This window comes from Hipposideros armiger, unplaced genomic scaffold, assembly GCF_001890085.2.
Source record: "Hipposideros armiger isolate ML-2016 unplaced genomic scaffold, ASM189008v1 scaffold_560, whole genome shotgun sequence".
In the NCBI taxonomy this organism is placed as follows: Eukaryota; Metazoa; Chordata; class Mammalia; order Chiroptera; family Hipposideridae; genus Hipposideros; species Hipposideros armiger.
The window spans coordinates 862,081-880,630 of NW_017731910.1; the positions used below are offsets into that span (position 1 = coordinate 862,081).

Consider the following 18,550-nt stretch of genomic DNA (forward strand, 5'->3'; position numbering starts at 1 on the left):
ATTTATTAATATATTTTTAAAGATTACATTTTTTCCCACTGCACTTTCAAATCTCTGTTCCTCTCATTCATTCAGTTTCACAATTTTTTCTTTTTCCAAGAATCCAAAAATATTTACAGAAATATCTTGTTTCCCTTTAAATAAATATTAAGACTAGGAGAAAGACAGTGAAGCTAAGTGACCCTAAACTCCATGTCACCAAAAGGCATTAAACATGTATAAACTTTTTAAGAGTTACCAAAATTCACCAGAAATGAGAAAAAGTACAATGAAGGTTTTTGAGTAGCTTTTTATTATTCTCTGCAGGATAATAAGCCAATTTTAACATTATCCACAACACAGCACTTGTATACTGAGAGAAAAGTTCTTTACCGCTTCAGAAATTACTGGTACAAATTTACAACCCCATGTCTGAAACACTTTGGCCTGATATATTTCAGAATTCAGAACTTTTACTTGGAAGGTGTGTCTGCCATATATTATGCAGTATCTCCAGCAAGGGCTGGAGCTGCACTGTAATCAAACGCATTAATGTTTCTGTAGAAAACTTATGAATATTTACACCAAGTGAATATTCGGTTATATCAATAGACAGCCTCAGTTCCATTCAGGTCAGGTTTTACTATCAAGGGAGTTCGGAAAGGCAGTTAAAGGCCTGGGACCTGTAATGACATGTTATTTTGAAATCTAATAGTTCTTTGTACTTGATCTAGTTCAGAGCCACTGTAAACTATTGTTTGTTTGTTTGTTTTTTCTTTCACAATAAATGGACGGTGTATTTAAGATGAAACAGAAATTTTATTTCAGGAGGTAAATGTAAAATAGATTAACCTGTGAAACTAAGTTAACTACATTACTATCTTTCTCTAGAGCAGGGGTGTCAAACTGGCGGCCGGCGGGCCGCATGCGACCCTCGAGGTAATTTTTTGTGGCCCACGATGCTCTGAAATAAAATGAAAATAGAAAAAATTGTTATGAAGAAAATAGCGCTTAGGGGAGAACAAGGCAATACGGTACACACAATTCCCTCGTTAACCCTTTATCTACTGAAGACGAGTATACACGTGGCCCAGTGCCATTCCTGGGGGCCTGTGGGCGTGTATAAACGCACTGACTCAGTTCCTGCGACTTTGGAAGCGATATGTCTGCCACTCTCAGTTTCACCTATGTAAACAGATCCCAATAGCAAAAAGGTTAAAAAGAGCACTCGGGTAAAAAACAATAATTTTAGTTTTATAAATACATTAAATAAAATAAATGTTTAAATAAAAGCAATTATATAGTGTTTTAATTATCTTATCCATATTCCTGAATCCTCACTTCAGAATATAAATTTAACAAAATTTGTAAATGTGATGTGGCCCGCGTGAATCTTGCCTGTTGCACCAAATGGCCCGTGTTTTAATTGAGTCTGACATCCCTGCTCTAGAGCTTGTTTAGCTCCATCCTGGTTGAAAACTCCATTTCTTGGTCTGGTATACAAGATCAACCTGGCAGTGTGAGCATCTCTGAGGGATTCAAAGACCTGTCTGTGGTAGGGAGGCCCAGGATGGTGCCCAGTGAATGCTGCAGCATGTCCACGCCGGGCAAACTTTAACCTCAGTGGATGAATGGAAAGGGGGTCAAGTAGGTATTAGTGTGGCCACTGTTCTCTTTGCAGGACATTGGTGAACAATAAGATTCCTTTAAAAGGTGTTGGTGTAACTTCTTTGCTTGGGGCTGCAAAAACAGGTCGCACTAGGAAGGAGGAGGACGGCTGGGAAGCCGCAGCTGGGACCAGAACAGAAAGGGAAACAGGTCCCGAGTCTTGCAGCAGTTGGGCGAAAATGGATCTGAGTCGTGGTTCCTGCGTCCACCCAGGCGAGTTAGGTACCTGCTTGGGCGGAGCGCAGCCGTGTCCCGGGCCTGGGCGCTGTGCTCCGGGTGCAGCAGGTAGTTAACTGCGGCTGCCCGGCAGGGCTTGGACAGTTCACTGGGCGTCCCGCCAGCCCTTTCCAGGCCCGCAACCAGACTCGAGCGCCCGCCCGCCGCAGGCGGGGCCGGTGCCAACAGAGCGCAGGCCCGGCCCGCCCCGGCCTCAAGGATGGGGCGGGACCCTCGCGGCTGCCATCCAACCCCCGCGCCCGGGTGACCGCGGGGTCGGCCCCTCGCGGCTTGCCGTCCAGCTCCCCGCTCCTCCGCCGCCTTCAGGGAGTGGGCCCGCGCGGTGGTCGGCTGTGGAGTAGGCGAAGCGCGGTGGGTGAGGCCACGCAGGCCCGCGGAGGCGGCGCCACCGCCCTCCCCGAGCCCGTCCGGGGTGGGGGAAAGTTAAGTCGTGTCGAAGAGTTAAATAGTGCAGAACGGCGGAGGTGCCCGGGCTCGGCGAGGGTGTCGTGTTAAGAAGCGGGGTTCAGAGAGGTGCCCCTGAGGTCGGGGGGCTAGGCTGCTCCGTCGCGGTGCTGGGTTGGATCGCTTTCGCTTCGTGGCCTCTGGACTGTGCAGAGCTGCCCTTGGGCTGGTGGGAGGAGTCTCCGAGCTCCTGTCGCCCTCTGCGCCCCCAGCCTCCAGAGCCAGCCTCTGAACTCCTTGTCGCCTTGGGGCAGGGCTCCGGCACCAGATCCGGGGCCCCCGGGAGGTTAGTTGTATCTGGTGGGTTTGTCTAATGGGAGGGAGTGCGGTTGTCCAAAACCCAGTTAATCCGATAGTAATTTTTATCCAACTTTCTAGCAGATGGAGTTTTTGCATGTGTTTGCTGTGGTTTCCCAAAAGTTTGAGACTTGGGGCCTCTCAACCTCTAGGTTGTCTGTCTTCCACCTTCTTTCAACAGTTTTTGTTACTTTCCCCTCTCCCAGCAATTGTTAAGCTTGTTTCTTTCTTCCTGCAGTCACAGCCTAGTTCAGACCCCTGTGATCACAACACAGAATTATTCCAACAGGCTCCTTGGCGTTCCTGAACAATTCATCTTGGTGTGCTGGTATGTGACAGTCTTTATTTATTATTATTTTTTTATTAACTTATAGTACCTGATTCTCTTTTCCACATCTTATTGCTCCTATAATTGCCCACCTATAATTAAACCCAGTGTCATCATTATCTTAATGCATATATACGTTCTTTTGGAATTCTATAATTTAATGTTTGTGGCTGAGAATTCAAAACAATCCTTTATGAAATAATCTGATATTTCATATTTTTAATGTGTACCTCTTTGTCAGTTAAGACTGCAGTGGATAAGGAATTGGTGCTCTTGGTCTCAGTTTCCTAGAGTCCGTTAAATGGCAGGGAGGTATACAGAGAATAGCTCATCTTTTCTGTATATATGTATATATATGTTTCCTATTGCTGCCATAACAATTTCCCACAAATGTAACAGTTAAAAAAACACAAATGTATTATTTCAGTTTCTATAAATCAGTAGCCTGCGTAGGTTTAGCTAGATACTCTGCTTAGCATCTCAAAAAGCTGAAATAAAGGTTTCTGTAGTTCTGAGCTCTTTTCTAGAGGCCCTGGGGGGCGAGAATCCACCTCCAGGATCATTGACATTGTTGGCAGAATTCATTTCCATGAAGTTGCAGGGCAGAGGTCCCCATTTCCGTACTGGTTGTTAGCCGGGGTCTCTCTCGGTTCCATAAGACCACCGGCATCAGCAAAGCCAGACAGCACCTCCAGTCCTTTTCATGCTTTTAATGTGCCCCACACATCTGTCCCCAGCTGGAGAAAGCTTTCTGCTCCTAACAGCTCAAGTGATTAGATTAGGCCCACCTGGATAATCTCCCTATTTTAAGGTCAGTTGTGCTGTGTAAAAATAACACGATCACAATCATGGGAGTGATAATCTCATATTCACAGGTTCTGGGGCTTAGAGGGCGTGGAATCATGGGGGGCATTCGTAGACATTCTGCCTAGCATAATACGGTTGTCTCAACTAGATTGCTTTTATAATGTACTTTTGCAGGCATTTTTAAAAAAGTCCTAACAACAGCCCTATCTGATTATGTGATTATCCTGTCTACAGATAAGGAAATTCAGTTAAAGTTAGTTGTCCAGGGGCATGTGACTAGAAAGTGGCCGAGTTGGTATTTGAACCCAGATCTACATTTCCATTAGGCCTAAAGCCATGTTTAGGGATGGTCACAGTGAAGTGCAGCCAAAGTCATAAGACAGGAAGAAGCTGAGGAGCTATGAGATCTTTGTTGTACCTCATTTTTTAATTAGCTCTTTATATTAGTGTTATAGGCTAAGCTCTTCTATCCTAACAAAGCCCAAAATACAAAATACAATGGCATGAATAAGGTCAAAGGTTTTAGGTTTCTGTTTTCTGTTTTTCATGTATCTACAGGGAGGTGTCCAAGGCTAGTGGGAAGGTTCTGGCCACCTCAGTACAGGCATTGCTTGCTTTTATTGTGGTTTGCTTTGTTGCGCTTCACAGATGTTGTGTTTTTTTACAAATTGAAGGCAAGACCCTGCACCAGCAAAACGATTACAACTTGATTTATTATGATACTCGTTTTACTGCTGTCTGGAACCGAACCGGCAGTATCTCCAAGATATGCCTGTACATGTCTTTCATACATGGGTCCAAGGTGCTGTTCCAGTTGGCACTACCTTCTGGGCAGTGAGAAGGAGAGAAAGCACAGGTAGAACACATGTAGTTTTTTATAGGGGCCAGGAGGTGTCACATACATCCCCAAATCATACTGAGCTCCAAGGGAGAGTAGGAAAGATACAACTGTGTGGCTGTATAACCCCACTGAAACTCAGGATTCAGTTACGAAAGAAGGGAGAAAATTATATTGGCTGAAAACAGTCTCTGTCCCGCCCTTTGATAATGCTTTATTCTGTAACCTTCTATGAGTGGAATATTTTGTTTGACTTTGCTGTTCATTCTTGAAAGGTGATATTTGAAAGGACGGGAAATTCTTATTCAACATTAATGTTCCTTGATTTCTCAATTGCTATTTTAATATCAAATTTGATTTATAAAGGCTTTTTTGAGAAATCTCATTTTTCATTTAGCACTTGTACACCTTATTCACATTTTGGGTTAGTTTGATTTCTCTGATGAAAATTAATACATTTATGGAGAATGTTCAAGATTTCTTTGGGATACTTGAAACCATTCTGTGTAGGCCTCACAGCATCTGCACAACTAGGTCATAGCAACTTGTCAAGTGATTTTATGTATTCTGTAATATTCTGTACCTCTACAGTTGGATGACTATACCTCTTTATACCTCTTCAGAATTCTCTCTCTCAGCCCACCGTCCTTTTTTACACATCTGAATTCTACTCACCCATTTAGATTTGTTGCAGGTCCCCTCCCCCAATATCATGTAGCCCTTGTGTAGGGCTGTTTGATTGTGGTCAAACAGATCTGGGTTTAAGCTGTTGGTTTAATCTTAAGCAAGTTACTAAATCTCTCTGAATATTGGCTTCTTCATATGTAAAATGGCAGTGAATGCTACCTTATGAAGATAATATGAAGATTAGGCAGATAACACATTTTCTAGAACACATACTGCAATACTTGGCAAATAGTAGGGACTCAGTAAATGACAGTTATAGTGGCCACTAATTACTCCTTGACTTCTAGCATTTTGAGTTATGGGGGAGGAAAAATAATTTTTCTTCTACCATTCTAAATTCTTCTGGTCGGTCCAATAATCAAATTGACATGAGACAGATTAACAGGAGAAAATAACTAAATGTATTACGTATGTACATATGGGAATTCTGTAAGAATATGGGACCTGAGGACAGATCTAGCAGTTAAGGTTTCTATGCCATCTTGAATGAAGGAGAAGGGGTGGGGGTTATAGTTTGAGACTTCAGAGGGAAGGAAGGCAATTCACATGGAGGTGGAAAAGCAAATGTTTGGTAAATAAATGTTTGCTGGGTTATCTTTCACAATAGGACACAGAGAAGACTTTGTTCAAATGCCTTATTAGGTTCCTCCCTATCACACTTAGTTCACACTATATATTAAACTATACTTACATATGATGATAGCTCCCTTTCTGGAACAGGTCCTCTGTCTAAATTCTTTTAGGCAGTTATAGGGAAGGTCAAAGGTTTTTCCTGAATCTTTTGTTTCTTAAAACTACTAACTAGCTCAAAAATAATATTCCAAAAAAGGCATATTTTGGGGTGGCAAACTCTACTTCCCCTCAGAGTCGACAATTTTTTTTTTTTTAAATTGGTTCTCTCTCTGACAAGTTTATGCATTTATTAAGGACTAGGACTAAGTCCTGGACATACCGTGTTCCCTAAATGTTGGTTTAGTGAATTGGAACTAGCTTATGTAAGAATATTGATGAGATTGAAGTTGTGAGGGCTCTGTGTTTTTTCATTAGTTTTCCGGTTGTGATCGCACCATGGAAAACCAGTTGGCTAAGTCAACTGAAGAACGGACATTTCAGTACCAGGATTCTCTTCCATCACTGCCTGTTCCTTCACTTGAAGAATCATTAAAGAAATACCTTGAATCAGGTATGTTTGTAGTCTTTTACTATAACTATTGTTAGCAGTTTAGAAAGCTATGAACTTGTTAGAAGCTGATGAGAGTCTGATTGCTTTTTCCTCTAGGCTCATGATAAAGTAGCCTTAAAATGTCCAACATTTTCTTTCTCATGTTAATTTTTTCATAGTTTAAAAAGCCAGCTAGTATTATTAGGCTTACAATAAAATGTAGTAATCCTCTGCCTCATCCCCCTCCCCTTGAGAATTCCACTCTTTCAAGCAAGCATTTTCAAATATTTTCTCGATTTCTTGTGTTGTTTGTCTGCAGGTTTAAACTATTTAAACTTATTGTGTTACTATTTCTTGCATTTTTTTAGTTGTTGATATTATAAATTAGTCTCTAAAAACATTGGAGTTAGCTCTCTTATACCCCCTAACGTCCCTCCCGCCAATACTCAGCTTATTGGGTTGTTGGAAAAGTCATGACATATTTTTTTCTGTTTTTCGTTGCAAAACTGTGTCATGACTTTTCTGACAACCCAATATATACAATCCAAAATATCCACATTTTTCCTCTCGTTCTTTCAATATAGTTGTACAAGTCACCATTTGGGATGAAATTAATATTCACCTGATTTAATTTAGGATTTCACCTGATTTAAATAATCATTTATCTGAATTAACGTACCTGACACTTTAGGGTTTATGGTTTTGTAGTTATTAACAAGAGAACTGTTCAGAGAACCATAACCTTTTTTCCTGTAGTTTTTTGTTTTTCTTCATTTTTCATTTGCTTAGTTTGCCTTGTAGTCACAACTAATTCACTGCAAACACTTCAATACAGTGAAAATATTTAAATACATAAGATAGCCTCTCAGTTTCGTTTCTTTTTGGAAGCATCCCTCCTGAGGCCCTTGACCCTCTTGCTCCATTCTGTTCATTTCTCTTGAGCTAGCAAGACAGCTGGGTCTTTCCTTCAGTCATTATCCTGGCTTTTCTCTTCACATTTTTCTCCTGTGTTGGATTTCCAGGTTCCTGGATTGTCTTCCTCTTTTTCTTCTCATATTTTGGTGCAATACATCTTCAGTAGCCACTTGAGGAAGGGTGTCTGAGAAGAAAAGAATGTAAGACCTAAAAATGTATTTTTTCTACCTCTATACTTGGTTGTTTGGCTGAGTATAGAATTCTGGGTTGGAAATTATATTTCTGAAGAGTTTTGAAGCCACAGTTTGTTCCTCTTGAGAAGTCTGATGTTCTTCTGATGTTCAATGCTTTATTTGTGTGAGCTGTTGTTTTTTTGTTCTCTGGATGTGTTTGGCAACCTTTTTCTTTATCCCTACCATTCTGAGTTTCTTAATGATGTCTCTTAGAGTGTAGGATTTTTAAATATATTTCTCTAAACACCCAGTGGGGTTTTTTTAGTTTAAAATATCATGTTCTTCAGTTCTAGGAAAATTTTAAAGTACTGTTTCTTTGATAATTTTCCCTTCCTTGCTTGCTCTTTTTGGAACTCCTAATATTTGAATCTAGGTCCTTCTGGATAAGTTTTTAATTTAAAAATGTTTCCCTTTAGTTATTAGCGTGTTAATTGCTGTTGAGTCGGTTCTGACTCCTGGCGACCCTATGAATGAGTGATATCCACAGTGTTGTGTCCTCAGCAGCCCTGCTTAGGTCCTGTAGACTCATGCCTATGGCTTCTTTTATGGGGTCAATCCATCTCATATTTGCTCTTCCTCTGTTCCTGCTCTTCTGTTTTACCCAGCATTATTATTATTTTTTTAAGAAAACCCTGCCTTCTCATGATGTGCCTAAGGTAGGACAGCTTTAGTTCTGTTGTTTTTACCTCCAGCAATGTTTCAGGCTTAATTTGCTCTAAGACCCACCTGTTAGTCTTTCTGGCGCTCCAGGGTACCCATGGAGCTCTCTTCCAGCACCACATTTCAAATGAATCAGTTTGTTTTTTTTTTCTAACAGCCTTCTTCACTCTCCAACTTTTGCATTCCTATGTAGTTACCAGAAATACAAGGCGGTGGGTGATCTTAGCCTTGGTCTCTAGTGACACATCTTTGCTCTTGATGATCTGGCCTAATTCTTCCATTGCGGCCCTTCCGAGTCTCAGCCTTTGCTTGGTTTCTTGGCTGCAGTCTCCATTTGAATTGATGACTAAACCAAGGTAAGTAAAATCTTAGCAATTTCAATATCTTCGTTGCCTGTGTTAAAGTTGTGTATTTCTTCTGTAGTCAGGATTTTTATCTTCTTGATGTTCAGATGCAGTCCCGCTTTGGCACTTTCTTCTTTCACTTTCATCAGATGTCGTTTCATATCATTACTACTTTCTGCCAGGAAGATGGTGTCGTTCTTCATATGTTAAGTTATTGCTATTTCTTCCACCAGTTTTTACTCCTCTTCCTCTGAGTCTAGCTGAGTCTTTCATATGGTACATTCTGCACACAGCTTAAACAAATACAGAGACAAAATGCACCCTTGCCTAACACCCCTGCCTATAGGAAACCATCCTGTTTCTCCATATTCTGCCCCGACAGTGGCATCCTGTCCACAATACAGTTTACACAACAGGATGATCAAATGCTGAGGCACACCCATTTCTTTCAGAGTAACCCATAGATTTTCATGATTGATGCAGTCAAAGGCTTTACTGTAATCTATAAAACATATGAGATGTGATCAAACAACACGGTGAATGTTTAAAAAAAATTATTATAGTAAAAGACACATTGCCATTAATATTAATCCCCCTCAAATACTCCTCCTCACTTTGAACACACTTATCCCATCATTCTTGCCACTTTCTGAAGCAGTTCCGAAAGTCCTCTTTTGCGAGTATCTATAGTTGCCTTGTGGCTGCCTCGATGTCCTGAATCATTTCAACTTTGGGGAAGAGCCAGAAGTCGCATGGTGCCAGATCTGGTGAATAAGGTGGATGAGGACACACCATAATTTTTTTTTTTTTTTTAGCTGAGCCATTCTGCCACCTGTTGGCAGCTCAGTGGCAGCTCAGCTCGGGCCGGGCATCGAACCACTGTTGCTCAGAGCTCAAACTCTTGAGCGAGCTCTTAACCAACTGAGCCACTCGGCCGGCCCCACATCATAATGTTTTTATTGGACAGAAATGGCCACATATGAGAAACCATGTGTGACATGGAACATTGTCATGATGGAGAATGATTTATGGCACACTTTAAAGCACACCTTCTCTCAACCATGGCTCACACCCGACTGACTGCACCAAACAAGTTGAAACTTGTCCCACACTGTTACTAGGGTTTATCGTGCTGCTTCCCATATTGAAGATCCCTGCCTTTCCGTTGGATGGCACTTGGCAGCAGCATTCACCTTATTTTGTGATCACAACAGAAAGACTCTGTGTTACAGATCGCTTCTGGTATATGGCAATTTCAGTCAAATAAAAACATTACGGTGTGTCCTCACCCACCTAATCTACCAGATCTGGCACTGTGCGACTTCTGGTTCTTCCCCAAAGCCAAAATGACCATGAAAGGTAGACATTTTGAATCAATTCAGGAATTCGAGACAGCCATGACGGCACAACTAAAGATACTCACGAAAGAGGACTTTCAGAACTGCTTCAGAAAGGGGCAAGAATGATGGGATAAGTGTGTTCCAAGTGAGGGGGAGTATTTTAAGGGGGATTAATGGCAATGTGTCTTTTACTGTAATATGTATATATTTTTTAATGTAAACATTCGCCATATTGTTTGATCACACCTCGTAGACTAACCTTTTGAAATTCTTTGGCGCACTCCGGTACCCAATGACTGCTTGCAGTTAGGTCTCGAGTGCCTCTTCCTTTTCTGATTCCCATCTTGAACAGCTGGCATTTCTTGCTCCATAATAAGTTAGGAGCCTTTGTTGTATCACCTTCAGCGTCACCTGTGTGGGAAATTAGAGCAATGGTCTGATAGTTACTGCAGTCCTTGATATCTACTCTCTGGAAGATTGGGCTGTATATTCATTATTAGTGCCTTTCTCTGTTTGGTCTTATTTACTCTTTGCTATCACCAATCCTTTGTTCTTCTGCTTTCTGAATCTCATGTGAGAGGCTTTCCTCAAATATCTGGCACTTCTTAGACATTCATATTTGAGATAGAACCTAAAAAGCTGAGTAAGAGCTCTGTGTGCATGGGTTGGGTTTGGCGACTAGTGGACCTTACAGTGAGCCTTGTAGGGTAATAGTGAAGAAAACTTATCAGCTTCATTGGGGCTTACCCAAATACCAGCACTCCTTTCTCCTAGACTAATCAGTTTCCCCAAAGAAAAAGCCTCTCATCATTTGTTTAGAAGGCATAAGCCTTACTGCTAGTGTTTTGGTCGCTTAGTATGAGGGCTCATTGTTATGGGTGTATACTTTCATTATAATCCCTCTTTTTAAAACATGGGCTAGAATTCAGGTATTCTGCTTGCCTGCATTAACTTCTCCTGAGAGTAAACCTCCACATTTCTACTGGCATTGGGAGGAAGTTGACTGATTTTCTAAAGTGGAGAAGGACATCTACAGGGGCAAGTGTGGGTGGGGTGGTGGTCTGCTGCTTCTAGACTTTCAAGCCATCCTGTTTCCAGCCTCACTTTGCCCCCTGCCTGGGGGAGTCCATTTGTCTTGGAATTCTTGAATCTTTCTGGGATTATACTGTAGGAATTGGCTCACTTCTTGGTTTGCACCTAACTCTTCCCTGTCTCTCACTACCTTCCACTGTCCAGGCTGTAGATACTTTCTCCATTCTACAAAGTCAGCTGCCATTTTCCTATATGTTTTCTAATTTGTAAAATGTTAGCTTAACTTGTCTGCTATCTTCTCTTTTTCATTTTCTTTGTCCTTAGGATTTATCCCTTTTTAATTACTGTCACTTTAGCGAGTTTCTGGAAATAGTGGCTGTTAATGTATGTATCACTTTGTTTAAATGGAAGCCCTCAGATTTTTTAATTTCTTCTTCTCTCTTTTTTTTTTCTCATTTACTTTCACCTTGGAATTCTAGTGTCTTTTTAAAAAAATTCACTGATTATTTACTCTTGATTATTCACTTCACTTACACTCTTTATGAATACAGATATTTAAATTGACTTTAAGACTTGAAGAGGCAAAATGAAACAAAAGGAAAACAGTAATGCCCTTCACTTTCTAAAATTCATTTTCATCTGTAGCTTAACTTTCAGAGCACTTGGTTTTGATGGACTAGGAACCCTGTACCTTTTCTTTTCTCTTTTTCTTTTTTTCCGAAGGAAAACATCATTGGCCATAAGGCACCCAAAATTGCTCTGGGCAGGCTTTACACTTATATTTACATACATTTTGCATTTACATATAGAACGTTAAAGGCTCTGCTTGAACATTAATGGAAAGAAGCTGTGATTTCTCTTATTCGTGGCTAAACAGGATTTACGGTACTTTCCTGTTAGACTAATAGCTACATGATAATCCTGCTTTGCCATTTTAACTGTCATCCAGAATGATTCTAAAATAATTTTTTAGAATATGGTTATTAGATTACATAATTTCTACTGTTTTATTTTTTGTATTGCTTTTCAGCTATTTTTATGTTGTAAACTCTAAATTTATTGGATTGCTGTGATAATTAATACATACATAATTGTTTTATATTACTGAGTCTTAAGATTTGTGTAAGCAATAATAATTGAGGTGAATTTGTGGTACTTGATGTCTAACTACTTTAATGCATATTATTTCTTTATAGTAAAGCCATTTGCAAATGAAGAAGAATATAAGAAAACTGAAGAAATTGTTCAAAAATTTCAAAATGGTCTTGGAGAAAAATTGCAGCAGAAATTACTTGAAAGGGCAAAAGGAAAAAGAAATTGGGTATTTATGTTATTGTACTTATTATAATTAGAAAATTGATGATGCTTAAAGAGTGAAAAATAAAAAGATGTATTTTCATTTAAAAATTATTACTGTAAAAATCCTTGCAGTCATTGTTTTCATTATCATTACCCAAAAGTATTAATGAATCACTTAACTCTGGGGAGTTTTGAGTGTTGTGGCTGGGCTCCTTTCTTATCATATGGGAAACTTGATGAAATGCACATTTCCTGGGACCAGTGATTCTGATTCAGTTTCTCTGGAATGGAGGCCCAGAAATCCTTATTTTCACAGCTATTCCATAGGGTTCTGATTCAGGTGATCTTGTAGATCATGCTTGAGAGAAACATTTTGTCCAGGTAATCATAACCAAAAAAACTCCAAAACACTACCAAAATAGACATGTCGCATAGGTGGTACACAAATAGTTAAACAGTGCATGGGAGAAAACGGGCCATTACACAATTGGAGTGGAGAATGGTTATGGCGATTTTGTTTCAGTTAGATTGAGGTGTTAGTATAATAACTGTTAAGGACCCCAGTAATTTCCCACAAAGAATCTTCTTTGGTTTCTCCAGCTTAAATACTTCTATAGTATGAACCGGAGAATGAGTTTTTATAATTAAAAATCATTACTTTAGTATAGAAATAATTATTGTAACTATCTTTTAGTTTAGAAATAAAAAGTAAGCTGATCTTTTTATCAGCCATTAATACCTATAATGGAATAATAAAATTTTATACTGTCAGATTCTTTTATTCTCAGTCTTGAGCCTTGAGTGATTTTAATTAAGTTAGAATAAAGGTAAAGAAGTTGTTGTTATGCCTGTATCCTTTTATTTTTTTTTTCTGAACGATTGATTATAATTTATAATGTCAATTTTTTTTAAAAAGTCCAGGTAATTTGATGAGATCTGCTTACTTAACACGTGAAATTCAAGTGCGTATTGTGAAAGGGACACGCAGAAAGCAGTGTCTGTGAAAAATCTTGTTAGTTTTAAGCCTACTAAAAATTTTTTATATTTCTGATTTAGTATTTCAGTTTTTGCTTGGAAAAGGAAAATTGTAAATTCCTTAATAATTTTTATAATTAAGTGAGGATTTATTGAATGTTTATACCCCAGGTACTCTGAGAAAACACACTTAAGTACTTTGTTGGGTCAGTATGATCTGACTGAAGGTGCTTTCTTGGTTCATGTTTCTGATAATGTAGTTAAACTGAACAGTACTTAAGATCCTACAGTTCCAAAGGAAAGAAGAAAAAAAAATACAGTAGCTTTTTTTTTTTTTTTTGCCAGCTGTTAAACATGCACGTATTATCAATAGCATTAGGCTGATGTTCTTCATTTATTATAGCTGGAGGAGTGGTGGCTGAATGTTGCCTACCTGGAAGTTCGTATACCCTCCCAACTGAACGTCAACTTTGTGGGGGCTGCGCCCCATTTTGAACACTACTGGCCTGCAAAGGCAGGCACTGAACTGGAAAGAGGAAGCATAAGTCTTTGGCATAACATGAACTACTGGCAGCTGTTAACAAAGTAAGGATACTTACGTGACTTACCCACAGTCTCAGGTGGCAAAAAGTTGAGAAGCTCTATTTACTTATTTGGGGGTGAATACTACAGTTGCGATGGCAGTGGTCTATAAGTTTTATAATGACTTCTTGATCAAAATACTTTTTTTTGTTTTAATAGAGAAAAACTGCCTGTTGATAAAGTTGGGACTACTCCTCTAGATATGCACCAATTCCGAATGCTGTTTAACACCTGCAAGGTTCCAGGAATTACTAGAGATTCAATTATAAATTATTTTAGGACTGGTAAGTAGAAAACACCTGTACTTCTTTGGTAAAGTCACTGGGATTTGGGTAGTTTTGCTGTAGTTTCTACTATGACACTGTGGAGCATACTATTTTGAAGGTGTTTCTTATTGGATTTTGACTAATCAAAGGCTTTCTATGAACCTTATCTTCTAGTCATTCTGATTAGTTGGAATTGAGTCATGGGAATGGCTTTTTAAACTGTGCCTTACATGGTTCTGTACCAACCTGATGCTTATGTTGCATCCCTTGAAAGCTTGAATTTTCATTAAAGCGTAGAATTATGAATCAGAGTATTAGGCAATCGGGAAAATATGATTTGGATCCTTCTGTTTCTGCCTCCTTATCTGAATTCTCTTTTTGAGCGTTTGCTTGTCTGTGTTCATCATGCCCATTTCTCATTGGGAGTATGCGTTTCTCCCTCTTATATGAATGTATACTATTAGTGGGTTTGAGAAAGAGCAATGTGATCAGATTAATGTTTCAAACATCATTCTACTTGCTGTTTGAAGAACAGATTTTTAGGAGACAGACAAGTAAAGAGGGAGGGAGACCTGTTAGAAAGTTGTGTGAGTAGTCCAAATGAGCCCTCATCATGACTTGTACTCACGTGGTAGCGTGGAGGTGGTGAAAAGTTATTCAATTCTGGATATATTTTGGATTTGGGCAGAATTACTCATAGAATGGTTGTGAGATGTAAGAGAAAAACAGGAATTAGGGATGACTTCAAGATATTTGGCTTGCATAACTGACAGGGTAGATAGATGTGTTAGTTCATGAGGTGGGAAAAATTGGGAGGAGCTATTTAGGGAGGAGAATCAAGCGGTCCCTTAGGCTATGTTAAGTTTAAGATGCCTTTTAGATATCTAAGGGGAAATGTTAAGTAGGCAGTTAGATACAAAGTTTGGAGTTCTGGGGAGAATTCAGGACTGCAGATAAAGATGTAGGAGTCATCATTAGAGGCATAGAACTCGTTTTTAAAGCCATAAGATTAGCTAAGATGACTTTTGGAACATATATAGATGAAAATGATTGTGATTCTAATCATAATCAAATATAGTATTTGGTGATTCGAGGACAAGGAGCTGGCAAAGATACCAAGGTAGAAAGAAAACAAGGACAGCAGCCAAGAGAAGGAAGGAAGTTATGTAACGCTCCTGAGAGGTCAAATGAGATAAAAATTAAAAGTGACCATTGGATTTGTCAACATGATGTGGACAGCGCTTGACAAGACCAGCCTTAGTGGAAGCTGGGGAAGAAAGCTCAACTAGAGGCGATGAAAGCAAACAGGAGTGGTGACGAGATCCGGAAATAATACTGGGGAAAAATTTTGCCTTGCCTTTTTAAAAATGGACGGACCGTCCTGACTCCTGATGTGTGGTGTAAGGACACCCGCTTACATGCTGCACTGGGCCCCTCTTCGTCTTGCCTCTTCAGGGATCTTGCTTCTGGATTATCCTCTCTGTGCTGCATTACCGGTTTTTTCTCTTTACTGGAATGTTCCAATCTGTAATATCACCCTCTTAAAGGAAAAAAAAAAAACCAAAAAACTAGTCCCCTTGTCTCCTTGAAGTGTCACACCCCAGTCAAAGCTACCAGCACCTTTCACTTCAGTCATCCTTACCTGGATCCCTTCAGTTACTTCCTAACTGATCTTGCTGTATATTCTCTTCCCTCTTATAATCTCATGTCCATATAGCAGCTGGAGGGACTTTTTAAAGTATTAATCAGATGGCATTATTGCTCTCCTGCTTAAAATCCTCCACTGGCTTCCTTCCCATCTTACTTAAAATTGAAAGCCCTTTCTGAGGCCAGTATCACCTGGCTCCAACCTTACCCACCATTCTACCCTTTTCTCTCTCTGCTGCCGCTGCACCGACCTGTGTTCCTTTAAGCAAACCGGCTCCTTTTTGTCCTAATGCGTTTGTACTCGCTGTTTCCTTTTCCTGAAACTCTTCCTGCAGATATTTCCATGGTTCACTTCTTCACTTCATTTGGTTCTCTGCTCAGATATCCCCTTTTAGGCTCACCCTGAGGTAACATCCCCTGTCACTCTCCTCCCAACCATTTCTTGATTATTTTGGCATCTGGCTTATTTTATTTTATCCAGCCATACATTTTGGATAGGGTGCGGTCGGTAGATGCAACAATAAAAGGTGGTAGTGATAAATGTAAAAGGATATGGAGGTTTTTGAAGGGGAAGAAAGAAGAAATGGGTTGGAAGTAGCCATGAGGGACAAGGAAAATACAGAGCTCACCTCCGAGGACTTAAGGAAATAGGATGCAAGGGAGACAAATAGCAGTGCTGTCAGGAGATGGTCTTTCATCATAGCTGATGAGTAGATTTCATGAGATGATGTGTGCAAAACATTTAGCACAGTGCCTTGTACATAATATCAAAGAGTAGATTTTCTTCCAGTGGCAGTATATGTCTTATTTTTCTCTTTGTTCCTTTCTTAGAGGGAAGGAGCAGGGGTCATATAGGAAGACCCTTGTCAAAGGGACTAGCTGACAAATGGGGCTGAATCAGAATAGTCTGAGCCTGACAGGAAACAGTTCTTGGGGAGTGAAGGTGTGCCAAAGAAGACATAGAATCAGTTATCAGGGGCTTACCTGGTGTTATCAGAGCCTTCAGTACAACTATAGATTGGGCAAAATTCTTTCTCCTTGCCACTCAGGCTTACATATGTGCCCTTATTCTACTGAAAACTTTTTTTTTTTTTGAGAAATCATAGCTAGATATTACTGCAATTAAATCATCCAGTGAACAATCAACATTAAAATAATCCCAGAGAGAAACTCCTTAATTCAAACAGTCTCCTCTAGGGTTCCTCCTCTCCCCTTTTCCCTTCCCATTCCTGTCCATAAATAAAACGAGAAAGCCCTGCAGTAGTTTGGGATTTATATGATTCTCAAGGTGCACAAATATTTGAAACTCCTATGGATTTCTAGATGTTGCACATGGATAGGTTTCAAGAGCATGTATTTTATCATAACTGAAATTCTGTCATTTTGTTAATTTTTGCTCATATGATATATTGGATGAATATATGATAAGTGAAACACTGGAGGAATGATTTTTTTTTCTATTAGATGTAGATATGCAGCTTTACTCTTGTTTCACTTTGGGAGATTTGAGTTTGTGCCTTCTGTTTCCTTTTACAGAGCATGAAGGGCATTGCCCAAGTCACATTGTAGTGCTGTGTCGAGGCCGAGTTTTTGCCTTTGATGTAATACACGAAGGATGTTTGATCACCCCACCAGAGATTCTCAGGTTTTCACACTACTTTCTTGAATCTCATTAGGTTTTAAGCTTTTAAAATAATGTTAAAAAAAATAAATGTTAAAAAATAAATGTTCAGAATTGCCTTTTTATAAGGTGACAGAAAAATGAGAAGTTTTTATATACTGATTTTTTAAAATCTGTTTTTATTTTATTTTTAATTTAAATTCCTTTTGATTTTACTAGATGTATATGAATATATTCTATTTGGAGAAAAGGAAAACATTACAAATACTACCAATCTCATTTCCTGACCCAGAATTTATCAGTTACTAGTTTGGTGTATTGTAGCCTTCCAGATCTATTTACATGCACATATAGATTTAAAAAATACATATATGTATATTTTACATATAGTATATATTATGTGGATACAGCTAGACTGTACATATAGTAGTATATAGTATGTATATATAGTATTGTATGTTTATATTTTTAAAGTGGGTTGTGGAAAATTGCAAACTGGAGAGGGAATTACATAATGAAACTCTTCCATGTACTCATCCCTGGCTTCAGCAATGATAAATATATCGTCTTGTTTCAACTGTACCTCCTTGTGCCCCTCCCCTCACTCCCCCTTAGATTATTTTACAGAAAATCTCAGACATACTATCCTTTCACTATAAATATTTTAGTATGCATCTCTGAAATATAAGGACTTTTAAAAATAAAATACGTGCAAAAATAAAATTAAAATAAAAACACATACAAAAAATTGTACATATGTACATTACTGTCATACCCAATGACTTGCTGCTTTAAAATAAATTTTTAATATCATTAATATATAATCAGTCAAAATGTCCTAGATTGTCATATAAATGTTGAGTCGTGTGCATCTCTATATATTTTAAATTATTTTTAGTAAGTATTCCAAACATGTGCAGAAACGCACACAGACAACTACAGCTAAATACTCGTGTAACCACCACCCAAGTCAAGACAGAACACTTGCAGTGCGCCAGAACCTCCTGGTACCACTTCCTAGGAACTGTGCTTTCCCTCCTTCCCAAGGGTAGTCATTTAGGTTGCTTACAGGTTTTTTTTGTTTTTTTTTTATTGGGGAATTGGGGAGATGGGAGCAGCGGTGGGGAATTGGGGGAAGGGGAACAGACAAGTTGCTGTTGTTCTGTTCTTCAGTCTAGTTGTGGAGGAC

At 39.2% G+C, this 18,550-nt stretch overlaps 1 protein-coding gene across 8 annotated transcripts in view; it reads left to right on the forward strand.

Annotated features, from left to right (window-relative positions):
• Positions 1–2,078: 2,078 nt before the first annotated feature.
• CROT (carnitine O-octanoyltransferase) overlaps positions 2,079–18,550 on the forward strand; it is a 55,059-nt gene continuing 38,587 nt past the window's right edge. For 2 of the 8 annotated variants that reach the window (XM_019623722.1, XM_019623730.1), the window contains exons 1-7: positions 2,079–2,235; positions 2,864–2,953; positions 6,333–6,468; positions 12,168–12,292; positions 13,649–13,830; positions 13,987–14,111; positions 17,277–17,385. In XM_019623722.1, coding sequence (XP_019479267.1) covers positions 6,354–6,468; positions 12,168–12,292; positions 13,649–13,830; positions 13,987–14,111; positions 17,277–17,385 — 656 coding nt within the window. In that variant the 5' untranslated portion in view covers positions 2,079–2,235; positions 2,864–2,953; positions 6,333–6,353. Of the gene's footprint in view, positions 2,240–2,403; positions 2,629–2,863; positions 2,954–6,332; positions 6,469–12,167; positions 12,293–13,648; positions 13,831–13,986; positions 14,112–17,276; positions 17,386–18,550 lie in introns of those variants that run through there. The other 6 variants (XM_019623725.1, XM_019623728.1, XM_019623727.1 and 3 more) reach the window with 6 other exon arrangements.